The 20,757-nt window shown below is 34.8% G+C and overlaps 2 protein-coding genes across 2 annotated transcripts in view; one reads left to right on the forward strand and one right to left on the reverse strand.

Moving 5' to 3' along the window:
- LOC137657046 (prolyl 4-hydroxylase subunit alpha-1-like) overlaps nucleotides 1–20,757 on the forward strand; it is a 107,769-nt gene that overhangs the window by 8,616 nt on the left and 78,396 nt on the right. The gene's annotated exons all lie outside the window — the stretch shown is intronic.
- Nucleotides 1,219–9,416, reverse strand: LOC137657045 (glutamate receptor ionotropic, kainate 2-like). The gene is made up of 3 exons (XM_068391405.1): nucleotides 9,206–9,416; nucleotides 3,972–4,228; nucleotides 1,219–2,005 (listed from the first exon to the last, which is right to left on the reverse strand). Exons 1-3 carry the CDS (start codon nucleotides 9,380–9,382, stop codon nucleotides 1,681–1,683), a joined length of 759 nt encoding a protein of 252 aa, XP_068247506.1. The 5' UTR covers nucleotides 9,383–9,416; the 3' UTR covers nucleotides 1,219–1,680.

A 20,757-nucleotide genomic window follows, 5' to 3' on the forward strand; every position in this document is an offset into this window, starting at 1 on the left:
GACAAAACTAGGCAAACTTATTTTATGTTTTGTCATTAAAAAAAATAGAAAATTAACAGTCAAAGGTAATGCTACATAAGATCATAAAAGTACATCTTAAAACGGACAATTTTATCCCTAGTAAATCAGGATGATTTCACATACTGTGTTCATTATTCTATGCATGTATAAATTACTTGGTTTCCGAAATTTGTGAAGTAAAATACATGTCTTATTTTTCTCTTACCTCCACTGCGTACTTTGCTGTATTTTCTTCACAATCTAACGAATTTGTCCCTGGGTCATACACCACATGTCCACCAAGTTTAGTTGAAATTGGTTCTGTAGTTTTTGCTTAATGTTGTTCAAAAAAAAAAAAAAAAAAAAATTATAAACTATTTGCCATATACTTGACATTGTGGTTATTTTCAAAGCACTACTGTTCACTTGTCTATTGATGTACTTTATACAAAATGTTACAGATTCATCCCTGGGTCAAACCCAACATGACTACCAAGTTTGGTCAAAATCGGTACTGTAGTTTTTGTGTAAATTTGCTCACAAACAAAGAGGCAGGGAGTGAATACATATCTTTCGCAAAATTTTTAATTTTGGTGAAAATTTTGTTTGCATTCATCCCTATCTGGTTTTTTTTTTTTTTTTTGAGCAAATTTACACAACTAGTGTACCGATTTTGACCAAACTTGGTAGTTATGTTGGGTATGACCCAGGGGTGAATCTGCAACATTTTGGATAAAGTACATCAAAATACAAGTATGCAGCAGGACTCTGAAAATAATCACAAGTTAATTTTTTGTTTGAGAAAAATATTGCGCTAAAACTACTGAATTTGGTGGACATGTGGGTATGACCCAAAGGCAAATTCATTAGAATCTGAAAAAATAGACCGAAGTACAAGTATGCAGCAGTACTTTGAAAATAATTGCAATGTTACTTTTTTGCGTGTGAGTAACATTGCGCAAAAACTATTTAACAAATTTCAACAAAACTTGGTGGACATGTGGGGTATAACCTAAGGACAAATCCAATAGATTTTGAAGAAATCACATCGAATTACAAGTACGCAGTGGAGTTATTAGCAAAATAAGGCTTCTTGGCATGGCAAAGGCATACTTTTTACTACGTAATTTTGCATTGATGTACTTTATCCAAAATATTACAGATTGATCCTTAGATCATATAACAGGACTACCATATTTGGTCAAACTAGGTACAGTAGTTTTTGTGGAAAGTTGCTCACAAGCAAACTAGCTGACTGGGGTGAACACATAACCTTCGCAATATCTTCGATTTTGGCGAGGGCAATTAATAAATAAGAAATAAACACCAGTAATAAGAAATTTCAACTATGCAAAATTTTTATATTTTTTCGTCTTATAGGACATCCGTGATGTCCCTTTTTGTTATATTTTCCGTTTTATTTTCTAAACAACTTATTTTAGAGTATATTAAGTTTTATGTCCATTTTAATGAAAAAGAAAATTCTCTTGTTGATCATTTCTTTATGGGCGATTCTAGTCGTCTAATAGTAAATTTTACAAGTAAATCGTCTCGAAATTTTGTAGTTGATGTACACTATTCTTTTGAGAATGAAGGTATCTTCCATTTCATCAGTTCCAGAGGCGACTCCGTTTTCAATTAGAATTGACCTTTTTGCCGATTTCTCGGGTAACATTAGAATCACGAAAACTTTTCCTGAACCCAATCTTCTGGCGTTCTCTTCATAGGATACGTCACAGTCATATCCCCCGCAGGATCTTTGTTGAGAAAGAATCCTTTGACTTTCCTCGAGTGGCGATCAGCAGAAGCTATTCTATGAAGGCAGAATATTTCCCCATTGAGTGTCATTAAGCTCATGACTAATCCCGCCAATAGGATGACGAAGGCGATTGCGAGGGGCTGCATGCCTAAGGATTCCGTCGAGGGGGCCTTGCAATAACCCCGCGGCGGTTTGTATTTCCGCTTGATACGGTCGCTGACCCCGGTGACCTCTTGTCGTAATATGCTAGAAGAGAGAAAAAATATGTATACACACACAGACATATATATATATATATATATATATATATATATATATATATATATATATATATATATATATATGAATGTGTGTGCTTGTGCGTTTGTTTATATGTCTAAATGCGATATTAGGTACATGAATATAAATGAACACATGTAAACAGAATCAAAGAATGAGTCGTACGAAATTTATATAAAAAACGCACTGTCATCGGCTACACGCCTTTGCCATATTCCCATAACGTATCCGAAACTGTACTTCACTTTCTAAATATCTGTCTTGCATACATGTTATTTTCAGGTGGTTATATATTCCTTTGTAATATTTTCTTTCATTTACGAGGAAATAATTGGTAGACTAAAAGTAATGTAATTTGTTTAACTTAATGTAATTTACCTTTTGATGATGCCGTACAGAACCCCTATATTGTACATGCACATATAACAGACAAGGCTGTTTCCCTACACTAAAGCTTTAAAAACAGTAGAATGACACTGTCTCTCTATTAAGAAAAAAATTATTATAAGTCCACAAATCATGGATATCTTTTAGACCGGGAGTTTCTCTAGCCAGGAAATAGGTAGATTAGGCCTTCAACAAAAGAGGCCTTTTAATTCGACGAACTGTTTACTTGGACTTAACTTTTTCTGTCAGATCTAAGTTTTTATGATAAAGATGAAAATTAGGATTTACCAAGTAGTAATGGGCCAGATCAGTCTGCTCTTAACTGTAGAGACAGACAAGTTGAGAGTTGGCATTAAAAAGACAGGCAGGATTTCTTGGCTGGCTAGGAGGACAGATTGTTCTCAATTTAGTATTGGTGCTATTTTAGTATTTACGTTGGATTACTGGAACAGATTAGTCTGAACATTTAGAGAATAACCTACATTTTTGTGTCATTACAAAAGAGGTACAAGTTTACCGAATTTTTTTTTCAACATGGCAGGCAAGTTCTAATCTTTCAAGAGAGACAAGTTAGTCATAACTTTGCGGAAAAGAAGGAAAAGATTCTCATTATAGTAATTTTGTATCAGAGGCTACATGTAACTTTACAGTCTTTAACCTTAATTTTACAATAAGGGACAAATTTTAACTTTACATTATAGGAATGAACGAAATTTAACTTTAGAATATAACAATGGATCTTTGCAAAGTTTATAAAAGAGACTAGAAAATTATTCCTTCCAGTAAAGGTATTAATATAAAAGGTTAGTTTTTTTTTTTTTGTTGTTGTCTTATAAGATGAAAAGACCCATCTCATTTTTTATAAGGGGATAGGCAGTCTTTAGCATTTGAGTCAGTGAGGACACGTTCGCTTCATCTTCACAAAAGGACAAGCAAATCTCGAATTTTATCGTGAACTTACTAAAACAAACATGTATGTAGGCTAAAGTGAAATTGATAAATGAGATTTGAATAGGCGCAAGTTGCATAATATCACTCTTTTATTACAAAAAGATGGTTGTCTTACATTTGTATGAGAGGTGTAGTTTAATCTAGACAACAAAACTACCCGTAATCATCATTTTTATGTTAAATTGACAATTCAGTATAAGAAGAAAGAGGGACTAGCTAGTTCTTCTAAACAACTCGTAAGAAGGGATCTCCTGAATAGGAAGTAAGGATAAGGAGCATCTTGCTTATTTTCTTTATTAAGTTATTTATAATAATTAGGAACGTTTGATTGCTTTCAAATTTAGCCTGGGAATAAGGACAAAAATATTCTGGACAAGTCCAACACTAGATGTAACTTAGGGTGATTGATTAAAAAAAAAAAAAAAAAAAAAAAAAAAAAAAAAAAAAAAAAAAACATTAAAAGTAACTAGTGTTTGACAGGTTCAAGAATTTTATAGGAGACTTTAAAAGTGAAATAAAACTTTCTTTAAATTAAGGGGATGATCTGGAAGGATACTTCATAATCTAAAAAAACTTCCAGTGAAGAGAAACTTACTGATAATTCAAAATAAGACGGAGAGGCGAGCCCTTCTGAACAGCAATTCCTGCTCCGTATCTGAAGACAGTTCCTCCGACGGGGATGAGGGAACAATTATTTTTGTTGTGATAAAAGTAGTAACCACTTTCCACGAAGAAGGCAAATTTTTCCTCCAGAACTTTTCGAATACCTTCCTCAGCCGTTTGGACCAAATTATTTGGATTTCTCATGACGATTTTGGACCACACTTGTTCGATGATGGGGTCTTTTGAGGTCTGCAAAAGGTAGAAAAGATATGAATTGTAAACTTTTAATTTCTATTCTAATGTTTGTGAATTTGATATCCAGTTAAAGCTGGATATCGAAGTTACTGATTGATGGACGTAGGCATTCAATTAACACGCCGTGGAAAAGGTGAAGAGCAGAGTTATATAATTATCACGGGAAGTGGGTAATTGAAGGATTGGAGTAAGCAGTAGACGTAATCCATACATAGAAAGATTTAGTATAGTAATTGGGTAGAATGTATTAATTTCCCTTTTCTGGCTCCAAAACTGTTATGTGAAAGATAATATAACACTCGGCCTTGTTAGAATCTATATTCGTTTATCTAAACACTTGTGCCCCAGACATTTTTTACTTTTTACTTGTAAGCGGCACACACCATAGTGTGTACGAATGAGAAGTCTGTTTCCGTTTGTATAATGATTTAGCAAGATCATCTGTATAGTTGATTAATTAGAGGACATTCAGTGAAAATTTTCATTGAATATAATTTGATTTATTGGAAATGGCATATGGTATTTTATTTCCAGTGTATTTTCGGATGATATTTTGAGACTAAACCCTCTACATATATCATATGTAGCGAAAAATAGGATCCTTAAGATATGAAATAGTTACCGCTTAACATCATAAAGTACAGTTTTCTATAATTTCTTTGTATGATTTCGTTTTCTATGTATAAACTATGACTAACCATATTAACGTGTTACGATGGTATACTGTACTCTAAATTTGAGACGGCATTGCATTTACATCGAATTTATGATGCAATGTGATATAAAGAAAACTGTTGAAATGTAAATGCGAATACTTAATAAAAGTATACTTTATGAATCTAAATATGAGAAGCCTCTCAAGTATTCTTGGTTATATTTATGTATCTTGAGGAAAAGAGATTAAGAAATTTAGGAGCATATGAAATTGAATTGCATAGTTACCAATGCTAAAAATTATTAATTTTGGGGAGCTTCAATCTTTTATAGCATGAAAAATTTGCATTATATTATATTGATAATATCCCTTCTTTATTTAATACTTTATAAACAAGCAATACATTAATTAAAGAATGAAGGTAATAGACATTGTTTGAGGATAGACATCTATTATGTTGATACAACAATTCGATAGTTGGAGGTAAGACATCCTTTGTGAGTTTACAGCAAGTAGACTGTTTGTGGAAAAACATTTATTAAATTTATACAGCGAGTAGATTTTTTGAGGGAAGACATCTGTTATGTTAATGCAGCGAGAACACTTCGAGGAAAGACATCCATTAGGTTAATGCAGCAAGTAGACTGTCTGAGAAAAGACGTTCGATACATTAATGTAGTTAGGAGACTGAGGAAAGACATCCGGTATGTTAGTGCAGCGAGTAAACTGTTTGAGGGAAGAAATCTGTTACATTAAAACAGCAAGTAGTTTGTTCGATGGAAGACATCCAGACCACTCGCTGCGAGTGGTCTGTTTGCAGGAAGACAAAAGTTAAGCTAATGCAGCAAGTAGTCTGTTCTTGGGAAGACATGAGTTACGTTAGTGCGGCAAGAAGACTGTTCGAGGGAAGTCATCTGTTACATTAATGCAGTGATTAGATTGTTTGAAGGAATACATGCATTACGTTAATGCAGTGTGTAGGCTAGTCAGTTCTGGGGAAGACATCTGTTACGTTAGTGCAGAGCATAGACTGTTCGAGATAAGACATCCATGCGATATTGCAGTGATCAGAGTCTGAGGAAAGACATCCGTTGCGTTAATGCATTGAGTAGACTGTTAGAAGGAAGACCTTCGTTCTATTAATGCAGTAAGTAATTCTGTTCAGAAGAAGACATATATTACAAATATGCAGTGAGTAGAGGCTTAAAGGAAAAATATCCATTACGTTAATAGAGTGAGTAGAATCTTTGAGGAAAGACATCCGTTACATCAATGCAATCATTAGGCTGTTTGAGGAAAGTCATCCGTTACATTAATACAGCGAGTGGGTTGTTCGATGAGTCATCTGTCATGTTCATGCAGAAAGAAGTATGTTCTAGGGGAGACATCTGTTACAGTAGTGCAGGGCGTAGACTGTTCGAGGCAAGATATCCATTACGTTAATGCAGCAAGTAGTTTGTTCTAGGAAAGACATCTATTACGTTAGTACAGCACGTAAACTGTTCAAGGCAGGACATCCGTTACTTTAATGCAGAAAGTAAAGTCTCTGACAAAAGACATCCATTACATTAATACAGCGAGTAGGCTGCTCGAGGAAAGGCATCTGTTACGTTAATGCAGCGAGTACAGTCTTTGAAGAAAGACATCCATTACGTTAAGCAGCGAGTAGAGTCTTTGAGGAAACACATCCATTGCATTAATACAGCGAGTAGACTGTTCGAGGTAAGACATCCTTTACGTTAATGCAGCGAGTAGAGTCTTTGAGGAAAGATATTCATTACATTAACACTGCGAGTAGGCTGTTTGAGGAAAGACATCCGTTACGTTAATGCAGCGAGTAGAGTCTGTGAAGAAAGACATCCATTACGTTAATGCAGCGAATAGAGTCTTTGAGGAAAGACACCCATACAGCGAGTAGGCTGTTGGAGGAAAAGCATCCGTTATGTTAATGCAACGAGTAGAGTCTTTAAAGATGGACATCCATTACGTTAATGCAGCAAGTAGAATCTTTGAGTAAAGACTCCCATTACATTAATACAGTGAGTAGGCTGTTCGAGGAAAGGCATCCGTTATGTTAATGCAGCGAGTAGAGTCTTTGAAGAAAGACATCCATTACATTAAGCAGCGATTAGAGTGAGGAAAGACATCCATTACATTAATACAGCAAGTAGGCTGTTTGAGGAAAGACATCCATTACATTAATACAGCAAGTAGGCTGTTTGAGGAAAGACATCCGTTACGTTACTGCAGCAAATAGTCTTTGAAGGAAGCTATCCATTACTTTAATGCAGTGAGTAGAGTCTTTGAGGAAAGACATCTGTTACATTAATACAGCAAGTAGGCTGTTTGAGGAAAGATATTCATTACATTAATACAGCAAGTAGGCTGTTTGAGGAAAGACATCCGTTACGTTACTGCAGCAAATAGTCTTTGAAGGAAGCTATCCATTACTTTAATGCAGTGAGTAGAGTCTTTGAGGAAAGACATCTGTTACATTACTGCAGCGAGTTGTCTGTTCGAGGAAAGACATCCGTATGTTAATGCAACTAGTGATCTGTTCTAGGGAATACATCCGTTACGTTAATGCAGTAATTCTGTTTTAAGGAAGACATATGTTGCATTTATGCAGCAAGTAGAGTCTATGAGGAAAGACATGCATTACGTTAATGCAGCGAGTAGGCTCTTCGAGGAAAGACATCCGTCACATTTATAGACGGTTCACATACTTTACGTTCATGCGGCAAGTAGACTTGAACAAATGTTAAAAGTTTTATGTTGAGAATTGATTATTTCCGGTATTGAATACAAACTCCAAACACTGAAATCGATAACTGTAACAGGCAAAGGCAATCATGTTTTTAAAAAAATGTAAGACTACATAGGAATAAATAGAGAAACACAAAGTCAGTGAGCAAACAAACTGTCAAGGTAAAAGACTAGATAAATCGAAAGAGGCAGCATGGCAGCAAACGAGGGGAAAGATCGAATGAAGCAACATGGCAGCAAACGAGGGGAAAGATCGAACGAAGCAGCATGGCAGCAAACGAGGAGAAAGATCGAACGAAGCAACATGGCAGCAAACGAGGGGAAAGATCGAATGAAGCAACATGGCAGCAAACGAGGGGAAAGATCGAATGAAGCAACATGGCAGCAAACGAGGAGAAAGATCGAACGAAGCAGCATGGCAGCAAACGAGGAGAAAGATCGAACGAAGCACCATGGCAGCAAACGAGGAGAAAGATCGAACGAAGCAGCATGGCAGCAAACGAGGAGAAAGATCGAACGAAGCAACATGGCAGAAAACGAGGAGAAAGATCGAACGAAGCAGCATGGCAGCAAACGAGGAGAAAGATCGAACGAAGCAACATGGCAGCAAACGAGGAGAAAGATCGAACGAAGCAGCATGGCAGCAAACGAGGAGAAAGATCGAACGAAGCAACATGGCAGAAAACGAGGAGAAAGATCGAACGAAGCAGCATGGCAGCAAACGAGGAGAAAGATCGAACGAAGCACCATGGCAGCAAACGAGGAGAAAGATCGAACGAAGCAGCATGGCAGCAAACGAGGAGAAAGATCGAATGAAGCAACATGGCAGCAAACGAGGGGAAAGATCGAATGAAGCAACATGGCAGCAAACGAGGGGAAAGATCGAACGAAGCAGCATGGCAGCAAACGAGGAGAAAGATCGAACGAAGCAACATGGCAGCAAACGAGGGGAAAGATCGAATGAAGCAACATGGCAGCAAACGAGGGGAAAGATCGAATGAAGCAACATGGCAGCAAACGAGGAGAAAGATCGAACGAAGCAGCATGGCAGCAAACGAGGAGAAAGATCGAACGAAGCACCATGGCAGCAAACGAGGAGAAAGATCGAACGAAGCAGCATGGCAGCAAACGAGGAGAAAGATCGAACGAAGCAGCATGGCAGAAAACGAGGAGAAAGATCGAACAAATCAGCATAGCAGAAAACGAGGAGAAAGATCAAATGAAGCAGCATGGCAGAAAACAAGGAGATAGATCAAACGAAGCAGCATAGCAGAAAAAGAGGAGAAAGACAATAATAACATAATAGTGACAGTAATGGTAGTAATAATAATGATAATGTTCCTGATAATGATGATTATGAAGTAATTTATATTCTATTAAAGTAATCATGAATTCCCAGGACGACGATATAAAAGCAACGAATTGGATGAAAAATGTATAAAAAAGGGATCCAATATGAAATATTGGAGAAAATAGCATTTGATTCAGGAACAACCAAAATACTTTGATTATTAGAAAGTTAATTATCTTACCTGCACCTTAACACTTACTCTAAATCTCTCGACCTCAGAGTTCCCCTTCTGGAGGCCCATGTCATACGACTTGACCTCGAGAAGTCCGGCAATGTCCTTGAAAGGAGGGTTGATAAGCGGGATGGTTAAGGATGAGATAAGGACTGACGTGTAAAAGGTCAAGGTCAGCCATGACGTCATGATAACGACGAACATGTAAATTCGTTTTGGTGTTCCTTCAATAGAAACGCTTCCTGTTGCAGAGGGAAAGATAGTGTAGTGAGTTTGGGATGGTGACAGAAAAATTACATACAAAGTTGTTTACGTAATATGTAAAAAAAGATGCATTCAATTCCAGTTTTAGATTAGTTTTTTTTCTGGTAATAAAGTTATATACACAAAGAAAATTATATTCCTGATAAAAGTATTTGAGGTTGTATAAATATAACGCACAGAAAAAGGTTCCTTATTACCTGGTGAGCTCACTTTTGAATTCTCGCGAATTTTTCATTCTTTCATCTGTAAGGGCGGCTTTTCTGATCTTAGACAGCAGGGAAACCGTACTCTCTACAGGACCTCCACAGTCATTTTATCATGTTCGTTCAAATGCATTCAACATTTCACGCCGCATATTGCCCATTTATTGTCAAATCCACACTATTAAAGCACTTAAAGAACAAGAAAGTCTTGAGTTTCCTCTTGAAAGCCTTAATATCTTCAGTCTTTCGGATGTCTAGTGGGAGCTTATGGTATAGTATCGGGCCGCATATTTAAAGGCTCTAGAGCCTACAGTATGTGCGTTCCAATAATTTGAAGCCATCTGTAACTATTCTCGTGTCAACTCGACTTCTTGACTCCACATTATGTACCAATTGTACATATTTTTAACTCAATTCTCGCTTTAATAGGTAGCCAGCCGCCCGATGAAATACTACCGCCAGAGAGTTATGGGGTCCTTTGACTGGCCAGACAGTATTACATTGGATCCTTCTCTCTGGTTACGGTTCTGTCTCTTTGCCTACCCATACGCCGAATAGTCTGGCCTATTCTTTACAGATTCTCCACTGTCCTCTAACACCTGACAACACTGAGATTACTAAACAATTAATTCTTCTTCGCTCAAGGGGTTAACTACTTCACTGTATTTATTCAGTGGCTACTTTCCTCTTGGTAAGGGTAGAAGAGACTCTTTAGTTATGGTAAGCAGCTCTTCTAGGAGAAGGACACTCCAAAATCAAACCATTGTTCTCTAGTCTTGGGTAGTGCCATAGCCTCTGTACCATGGTCTTCCACTGTCTTAAGTTAGAGTTCTCTTGCTTGAGGGTACACTCAGGCACACTATTCTATCTGATTTCTCTTCCTCTGGTTTTGTTAAAGTTTTTATAGTTTATATGGGAAATGCTTATTTTAACATTACTCTTCTTAAAATATCTTATTTTTCCTTGCTTCATTTCCTCACTGGGCTATTGTCCCTGTTGGGGCCCCTGGGCTTATAGCATCTTCCTTTTCCAATTAGGGTTGTAGCTTAGGAAGTAATAATAATAATAATAATAATAATAATTAATAATAATAATAATAGGAGTGATCCTTTCTCTTGTTGGGACACCTTTTATCAATCTTGTTCCTCTGTTCAATATGTTTTGTAGTTTTTTAAGTTGCACTTTTGGTAAATTGTAGTAGATGAAGTTACAGTAGTCAATCCTGGTAATAACACAGTTTATCACAGGTTTCTTTACAGAATGTTCATCCAGATACTTCTTTATAGAAGCAATGTTTCTAAGACGATAACAAATAATTTTTACTAAATTTTTTTTATTTGGGCATTAAAAGACAAATTACAGTCAAGAGATACGCCTAAATCACGAACTTTACTAACAGAGTTGTTATTTGTGTTTATTTGAATATCACCAAAGTTAATTACGCGGTTTTTCTTACCAACGACCACAAACTCACTTTTATTTTAATTAGTACTTGCAAGAATTCAGTTTAGAGTTTCAGTTGTGTCGTCCAATCATTTATGGAGGAAAGTTGTGTATCATCTGCAAATAGTTTGAACTTCACTCCATGCCTTTGTATTATTTCCGATAGTCCAATAGTATAGATACCGAATAAGACTGGGTCCAGTACACTCCCTTGAGGTACCCCATTGTTTAAAGGTTATGATGAATAATGATTTCCAATTAATGCAGTAATTTCTGTCAACCAAGTAGTCTTTTGTGTATTTTAAAGGCTGATCTTCAAAAAAAGATGGACCGTAGATCATTTAGTAGCAGTTCATGCAAAACTGTATCAAAATCAGCACTGAGATCAAGTAATATTAAGATACCACATTTGTTTTAATCCATCATTTCCAGCATACCATTTACAAAAGAACAGATAGCTCTCAGTAGAGTATAATTTGCTGTAAGCAGACTCGTTGTCTGGCAAAGCTTCTATTTCTTCTAAGTGACTAATCAGTTGTTCAAGAATAACGTAATCTAGCACTTTTGAAATAAATGATAGATTTGAAATAGGTCTATACGAACTTAATTCCTGATAATCTAGAACACTTTTCAGAACCGGTGTGACTATAGGAATTTTCTCAAATTTAGAAAACTTACACTCATCGATGCTGGTATTTGCTACTCTCGTAATTATATCAACTAGACAAGTTTCTTTCTCCAGTTACTTCAGATATTTGCAATGGATCGATCGCACAGTTTGTTTTCTTTGCTCTCTTGGTAATCCTGGTGACATCGTCTTTTGTTATATTATTGAATCTTGTTAATTTTATCTGTGTGTCTAGTGTAACAGTAACCAGATGTTGATTATTATTAAATAACCTATTTATATTGTCTATTTTGGTTTTAAAGAATACTAGAAAATTGTTTTCTAGTTCCTGGTCAGTGTACCTCTCTGGTAGCATTTTGTTTATTTACATTTCCCATTATACCATTTAGGAGACGATATATCTTATATATGTCTGTTGCTGCTTCGCGGGTGTTTCTCTTATAGTATTCGCTTTTTTCCCTACTTAGTTGGTGATTATATTTGCACATTGCAGTTTTGAATTCTACCCATGTTCTTTCAGTTTTCAATCAATTTCAGTTTCTTTCTTTACGTATTTTTCTCTTTTTCTCAAAAGTCTCCATCAAACCAAGGAAATCGGTCTTTAACAATTATAGTCTTTTCCATCTGTGGACGCATGATATCATATTCACTTTTACTTACCCTAATATATATGGTCATAAGGTAGTCAATACACATAATGCCCAACAAACGTTGGTTATCTTGACCGCAGAGAATACTGATAGCATCTTTTATTTTCTTTGTAACTTCTTCAATAAATACAAAAGGAGGGAAGTTTGATTTATGTCTAAAGTTTATTTTCTTCACCACTGCGTAGTCTAAACGTAATAGATTTAGTAAAAAAGAAAAAAAAAAAAAAAAAAAAAAAAAAAAAAAAAAAAAAAACGGGGGAGGCATTAAGGGATGTGAAATTAATCCAATAGATTATTTATTAACGAACTAAGTTTTATGTGTCAGTCATAGGGTGGCTAATCCTAAATTAACTTATCTTCATCATCTTTCTAATTAGTAATATGCAACTTTAACGGCGAACATGTAATTTTCAAATGAAATTATTCTTCTATCAACGTTATTTTTCCTATTTGTATGTAGTAAGCACGGTTGCCTTCTTTTTGAAGGACTTTGCTTTGGATTTTGGGTAGATCGTAGTCCCGATCGTCTCCCCAAAGACTGTACCTATCATACCACCTTTTCCGAGTTTCTAATTTTTATATACAAAACTAGATTAATTCTCTCACACACTTCATTACAACATTTCCTTCCATTTTGTCCTTCTTAATGCTATTATTAACACATTCTTCATATCAGCCTCTCACACTTAAAAAAAAAAAATAGTAACATCTCTTCCTTCCTCTCTCAATCTCTTTCCCCCATTAATCCTATATTTGTTATACATTTTTTCCTCAATCCTCACAGTAAACATATGAAATTGTTTGCCTCACCACCAACCTTGATTTACATGCAGCGACATTATATCAAAGACTGAGTCCCCTAAGGACTGAGTCTCATCGTGGGCGGACCAGGTAACAAAGATGTGGTAGAGAAGACAAGAAATGGTTATATAACACAGGTAAACCAGCCAAGCACTCAGGTCCATTATGCGTGTGTAATTAGTCCACGTTTCTGGCTCTGGGCGCCGGATGATTAAGCCATACCTGGTGAAAGGATTCCAAGAGTTACAAGAAAAGATATCTGTTCCATTATTGCATATCGAAGTATATAATTAGCTGTTTGGCCCACTTGTTCTCTGATTGTTTAGATATCGTACTTTATCTTGGACTGCTGTCTACTATAACCTCAGGTTCTTAAATCTCATTAATGTAATTGCCCAGATGGATTTTTTTTTTTTTCAGTTGTATCCGTCTAATTTTATTTATGTCGTTGATTAAAACTATGCCTATTTAACAAACTTCCATAGGTTTTGTTGAGAAAAGACCTGTCTTGCTCTTAATGAGAAAAACACTGCCTGATCCTTATATACTAGAACAGGTTGATGGGAACAGTCATTTAGAGTAGACTATTGTTAGAAGGTAGCCTACTTTGCCAGCATCTGCAGTATTTATTACATGAGTGAACTCTTTCTATCGCCTATGATAGTTAGTGTTACTATATAACACTTCAGCTAGCCATCTCTGCTATAATTAGACTACTTGGAACAGCCATATTCATTGTATTTTTCCCCTAAAATATTAGAACTGCTGTGTTTATATAAAGTTTGATATATTCATTGTTTTTAGTTATTTATTTACAATCATTTTCTTTTTATCTCCTATATTACCCCAAATAATTCTATCTCGTAGATTGGCTCTGCTTTGTAACACCTTGCTACATTAGTTATGGTCCTCTTCTGATGATTTCACAAAGACATGGCTAAATGGTAGACAAAAATGATAATCAGCGCACAATCACGTGTGCAATATAAATAATTTCTAACTTCACACTGGGATCCTACCAAAACGTCAAATGAAATGAAAGGACTTCACCAAGCACGGTAGTAATTCGTTTCAAACTTCTTTTAAGACTTCTATTTACTCTGTTAGTAGTGCCCTTGCCTTAGCTTTGAAGGGCCTTTGGTTCAGTCCCAATATGAGGTAGAAAATCAGTTAAGTTTCATCAATGACGTTTTCTCAAAGACCTTAGAAGTAAACCTGATTATTTTAAGTGCGTAAATCGCAGTAATTGTCTGTAAATACTTACTCGATTACTCCAGAAGGCAGACAGAAATCGATCACTTGCGTTCGTTCGTAAGTCGTATCGAGAGCCGTAATGATGATGTCACCCTTATCCTGCATTAGTTCCCCCACTAATCCTGTCCAGGAATCATTAATTTTGTCACCGAATTGTCTGTCGGTAGGTTGTCGGCAGGTATATCTGAAAGAAAGGGTTTTATAGATGACGCGAATTACAACAATGGACAGAAAGTTAGAACAGTAGCTGCAATGTTAATGGCTTTTTGGTGATTGAATTTATATCGAATATTTTTCCAACTTGCGTTACCTTGTGAACTCGAGCTATTCAAACTATATTTTGTGTGTGTGTGTGTGTGTGTGTGTGTGTGTGTGTGTGTGAGAGAGAGAGAGAGAGAGAGAGAGAGAGAGAGAGAGAGAGAGAGAGAGAGAGAGAGAGATTTAAATTCAACGATTTTTTGTAAGTTAAATCAGCTGTTGGCGTATGCATGATACACTAGTCGAAACCAGAACCTCGTCAAAACTAGTTATAATCCTAATGCAGTAGTAGCAAGTTCCCTATTATTATTATTATTATTATTATTATTATTATTATTATTATTATTATTATTATTATTATTATTATTATTATTACGCATTCACTGCTTAGAAATAAAACAAATGTCTAAAATCACGCATTCACTTCAGTTCTCTCTTAATTCCGATTTATTTAGTACTACTTACGTAAAATTAAGCTGATCCTTCATGACGTCGAAAATTTCCTCCATGAAACCTCCAATGGTGACGCCATATCCTGAAGCAGCCTTCTTGTTGTCAGTGAATGGCTGCCACTGAAAGGTACGGAAACCATAGACTTAAGTAGTGGTTGTACGTTACGATTTTTTGTATTTCCCTTTTAGAATTCACCTTTCACTTATAGAATTTGTGTTTCACTTATAGAATTCGCCTTTTACTTATAGATTTTGTACTTCATTTATAGAATTCGTGCCATATGGGGAAGAGTTGTGACCGGTGATGTTCAATGCCGAGGTGTACTGTATGAGGTACATTAACACTACTATCTTCGTCTAGGGATCTACCCTAAATAACAAGGAGTCAGTCTCTCTCTCTCTCTCTCTCTCTCTCTCTCTCTCTCTCTCTCTCTCTCTCTCTCTCTCTCTCTCTATATATATATATATATATATATATATATATATATATATATGTATATATATTTATATATATATATATATATATATATATATATGTATATATATATATATATATGTATATATATATATATATATATATATATATATAAATGTATGTATATATATACATATATATTTATGTATGTATATATATGTATATATATATATATATATATATATATATATATATATATATATATATACAAACACAGTATATATAAATATATATGTAAATATATATATATATATATATATATATATATATATATATATATATTTCTTGTCACGCCCAACTCTCCCTGTCCTTCGGCTAAGGGGAAAGGGGGTGTAGTCATACCCTGTTGAGAAGGGTGTGTGTGTGTGTGTGAATATCTATCTATATATTTAACCGGCATTTTGACGGGTCGCGCATACTAGTAGGAGAATAAAGGAAAAGTAGGCTCTTGTTTACAAGAAAATTACGGAGTATACAAAATGTAAATAAGCAAATTAAATTATCATGGGAGAAAGCTTGAAGTACATAACGAAGCGACAGATTATTCATAGATAACTGAAAATATAGTTTGAGAATTTAATTTCTATTAACTTCATTTACTTCAGATCAATTCGTTCAGTAAGTTGACTATCCAATCACACGAGAGATTAATTGCATTTAAACGAAATATTTGTCTCCTCTCCCTTCGCAGCACTTGTCTCGATTCCCGTTATACGTGAAAATCAGATAAGATTAATTACAGTGTTTTGATATTCAAGGAAACATTAAAGACGAGCCACAGTATTTTTAACTCTCTGAGGTCGGAAGACAAGGCCGATTTGAGCATGTGTGGAATAATGAGCATCTATTATTATCGTTATTTCCATACATACATGCGTCTCTCTCTCTCTCCCTCTCTCTCTCTCTCTCTCTCTCTCTCTCTCTCTCTCCTCTCTCTCCATACTTGTTAACTTCTGCACTATTACATAAACAGATAGAAACGCAATCTGTAAAATTGATGTGTTAGCGTCCTGCTTCGCAGTTAAGGAAGAAAATTAAGTTTTTTAAATAAATACTTAATTTTATACACCTTGTTCATTAGATTTGTATATTCTTGAAACAAATATCTTCAAATGTATACTCATAGATTACCCAAAGATTTATCCTCTTCTCTCTCTCTCTCTCTCTCTCTCTCTCTCTCTCTCTCTCTCTCTCTCTCTCTCTCTCTCTCTCTCTCTCTACATCGCTGCGTAAAGATTTCTTGGTATATTACTTATGAACACTGCTAATTTCATGCAATAGTGAAATGCCATATGCCAATTACTATGCAACGTAAATATTTTCCGCCTTTCTTCGGAAGAATTGCTATAAAGAATTCCCCATCATCGGTATTGTAACTTAGATAACAATGAAGTTGTCTATATTATGATAATGTGAATCTATCCATTTCTCGTTTGTCTTATACTTTATTAGACCATTGCCATTCTGTAATAACATAATAACCAGTATCTACAAGTTACTAAATCACAGAGTTATTACGCGTTGTCATGCAATACGCGCAAGAGAAAATTGGAAGTTCTAAAAAAAGTTGGTGTTTACATCTTAAGAAACTATATTATGAACATCTGGCTCTAGCCTCTAAATGAGGTATTTACCAAACTAGAGTTGTAAGGTCTTACTTGTCCTGAAGGTATGAGGGTCATAACCTTTTACATTTAACTTAGAAACTAACTTTAACAAATGGTACATATACTTTTTGTAAGTAGACCTACCTACAGACCATGTTATCAGTAATAATAGATGTAAACTATTTTTTATATGTAAGTACAAGATATTTTTTTTTTAATTGGGAGAGTAATTATTTATAGAACTCTTTATCCTACAATAAAACCATTATCGTGATTTTAGCTATGAAAATGTGTAAATAATGAAATAGAAAATATTTGAACTTTATTATAAAAGAAATACTGTTACGTCTAAGAGGTCGTAGCCTATGTGTCATTTTGAAACAAAACTATTGTTAGTCGTTTAAGCAGTTTCAACGTATCTGTTTTGACAACAGTGAAGATTAGCATAACTAAATACTCGCTAATTATCGAGAAATTAATATTGATAAAATCAAAATTATATGAAAGCTTGCACGTGAAAACTATAATTAGGGTTGTAGTAGCCTATTAGAAACGTCACTTCTCGTGATCTCTGAACTGAAGTTCGAGACCCGTTCAAGCTCGATAGTTTCTTGTAGTGTCTGTAACTCACCAGCATTGTGACCTATATGCTGAGTCATCGGCAGCCATTGTTTGGCCCTCTCTTGTCCTAGTTTGGGTGGAATGGGGTCTTGGGCACTGATCATATTCATGTGCTGAGTCTCTTGTCTAGGGCATTGCCACTATCCCTTGCCTCTGACATTCATGAGTGACCTCTAATCATTTAATTTTTTGTTGAACAAGATCTTTTATCACTCCAATAGGTAAGTAAATAAAAAAGGAATAGAATCCACTTCAACTTACGGAGTCAGTAAGGCATCTAATATGGAGTCCAGTTAGATCATTCCGACGTGGTGCAATGTTTCCACTAGGAAAAGAGTAAGATTTCCCCGTTTCTCCTTTCTGTACTTCCGACAAATTGCTCATGCCACTTTTCCGAAGAGAATAAAAAAGATGAAGTACTACTCCAGAATCCAACTTTCATTGCTATTTTTTCCAAGTGAGGCGCGGCTTGGTAGGCTTCCCACAAGTCAATTTTCGCTGTTCGACTGATATTCGAGTCACTCCACTTGGCAAACATTACCTGGAAAGATGTCGAATTGTAAGCTTTTGGCTCGTGTTTTAATAATCTCTCATATCTTAGGATTATAAATCATATTAGATAATGTTTTTGAATTTTATGTATAATTTATCTTAGGCTTTAATTTGTATCAAGGCCTTACTTTTGCTGTAGCCTTCTGTTTCAGAATTGGTAATTCTACAGTAGTTATATTCTATAACTTGAGGATGTATAGCTTCGTTTAAATGTATTGATAATACAACTCAGCGCTAAGTATATATTATTATTATTATTATTATTATTATTATTATTATTATTATTACAAGTTAAGCTACAACCCTAGTATAAAAAGCAAGATGCTATAAGCCCAAGGGCTCCAAAAGGGAAAAATAGCCAAGTTAGAAATGAAATTAGAAAATAAATAAGCTACAAGAGAAGTAATGAACAATCAAAATAAGATATTTTAAAAGCAGTAACAATATTTTAGTGTCTATTTCACAGTAGAATCTTTACCTGTGGCCGTATTACAGTCTTCTATGTATTTTATGATAGGTTTGACGTCTTTATTTAGGGCTCTTTTGTGCAATGTGTTGCATTTCATGATTAAACAGTTTTGTGCTACTTTGCATCAAGATGGAATATTAATCCTGTATATTACTTTATTAGGTCCGTCATTTCTGTCACAAATTTTAAATTATTTTTTCAAGTACAAAAGTTTTCTGTAAAAGGATTGCAGTGTAATCAGTGTTACCATGACTATGTTAGGCTCGTATTGGGATACTAAGCGTAGATTATTTTATTATGGTTGTTTTACATGCCAGGAGTCGACATTTCTTGATCAAATAATTTGGTTTAGAATATAATAGATAGTATGTAATTCTGGCTTGTAATTAATTTTGCTTTCCTGCCATGATTTGAGTGTCAGGATGGAAAAAAAAATTATTTCATCATCGTATGAAGTAAAGCTTCTTGTGGATGATTAGTCGTAAAATTTGAAAGTTAATGTATAGAAAATTTAAATCGTTCTTAGTTGCTGGATTCTTTGAGAGTAAGAGCAAAATTTATTAGTCACAATGCTTTTAAAATAACATCTCACAAGAAGTGTATACAAAAAAAATTCTAATTGATAAGTTAAATTAAAGATAAATTTGGTAAGGTGTAATATTTTGCAGGTATATTCTTTAAGTCAAATTGCAGCTCTTAACATATCTTGTGTTTTTAGATATAACTGACCTTATTATCCAAGGGAAAATAATTATGTTTTGACAGGAACATGTTCATTTCTCGACCAATGAATAGCCAGGACGCTTCACGCGAGGCTCTGCTGAAATTCCACTGTAAAATAAAAGTGAATAACCTCATAAATGAATAAATAAATAATTAAACGGAAGTGAAATTTCTTGCAACGCCATGGTTGAAAGAACCTGGTGTATGATAACTATGATATGTAAATAAAAGTCAATTTCTCATAAACGCAAGCAGGAATTCACAAAACAGTAGTTTGAATTAGTATTAGGCAGATCTATCATATTAAGATACCATGAAAATATTGGTAATTTTTCATACGTTTTGATTATCATGAAATATGAAATCCTAAAATATGGGTAATAGAAACCATAATGTCGGCTCAATTTCTAGATTTTCTTATTTTCTTATAGGCCTCAAATCTGAAAGGCTCGAATTCGTTAAGGGTAAAAATGTATATTTACTATTGAATTCGATAGAAAGTATATCCAATAATTGCAAGAAAATCAAGAAACTGGGAAGCCATTTCGGATATTAAAGATATACACCTAAATTAGTTTTCGTCTCGGATGAGATTTGTTATACTGTACTGTAATTGCTCTAAAATTCTAAAATTCTCTACGAGGAAAAGTTAAATATCAGAATTTCACATACATCATAATCATCCTGAAGTGACGTGACTGTATTGAAGGTCGTAATGAAAACTGGTATTCTACCGAAGGTCTGGGAATGGAATATTTCTGAGAGTGCAGATCCATCGTGAACGCTGGGGGCAGAGTTCACTTGAGTTGGCCCAGACGGTCGAAGTGCGACTATAGTTGCCATTGTATCACTTCTCATTAGTGCTTGGGCTGCCTTTTCTAATATATTCTCGTCTGCTGAAATTTGGGTAATGCATAGTTTGATATGTTATTTGTAAATATTGAGGTTATTTGAAAGTTGGTTTCCTTGTGTCTGTGACTTTTTAAGATTTTTTTTGACAGTTTGTACTATACATATAGGGTGAGCCAAAAGTAGGGTTGCAGTTAGTACGTGGACATTTTATATTTAGTAGACTTCTAGACATTTATTTACATACGTTATATTTATAACAAAATGTGTAATGTTTTTAAGACACCAGTAAGTAGCATAGAATAAGGATTCAGTATTATCTTTTATAGT

Source organism: Palaemon carinicauda, chromosome 18 (assembly GCF_036898095.1).
Source record: "Palaemon carinicauda isolate YSFRI2023 chromosome 18, ASM3689809v2, whole genome shotgun sequence".
NCBI lineage: Eukaryota > Metazoa > Arthropoda > Malacostraca > Decapoda > Palaemonidae > Palaemon > Palaemon carinicauda.

Coding starts and splice junctions, on each gene's coding strand:
- LOC137657045 (XM_068391405.1), bottom strand. CDS start 9,382: ATGTTCGTCGTTATCATGACGTCATGGCTGACCTTGACCTTTTACACG. Junction 4,229..9,205: donor CTGAGGTCGAGAGATTTAGA/GTAAGTGTTAAG, acceptor TACCTTTTGCAG/ACCTCAAAAGACCCCATCAT. Junction 2,006..3,971: donor CGTCTTATTTTGAATTATCA/GTAAGTTTCTCT, acceptor TCTCTCTTCTAG/CATATTACGACAAGAGGTCA.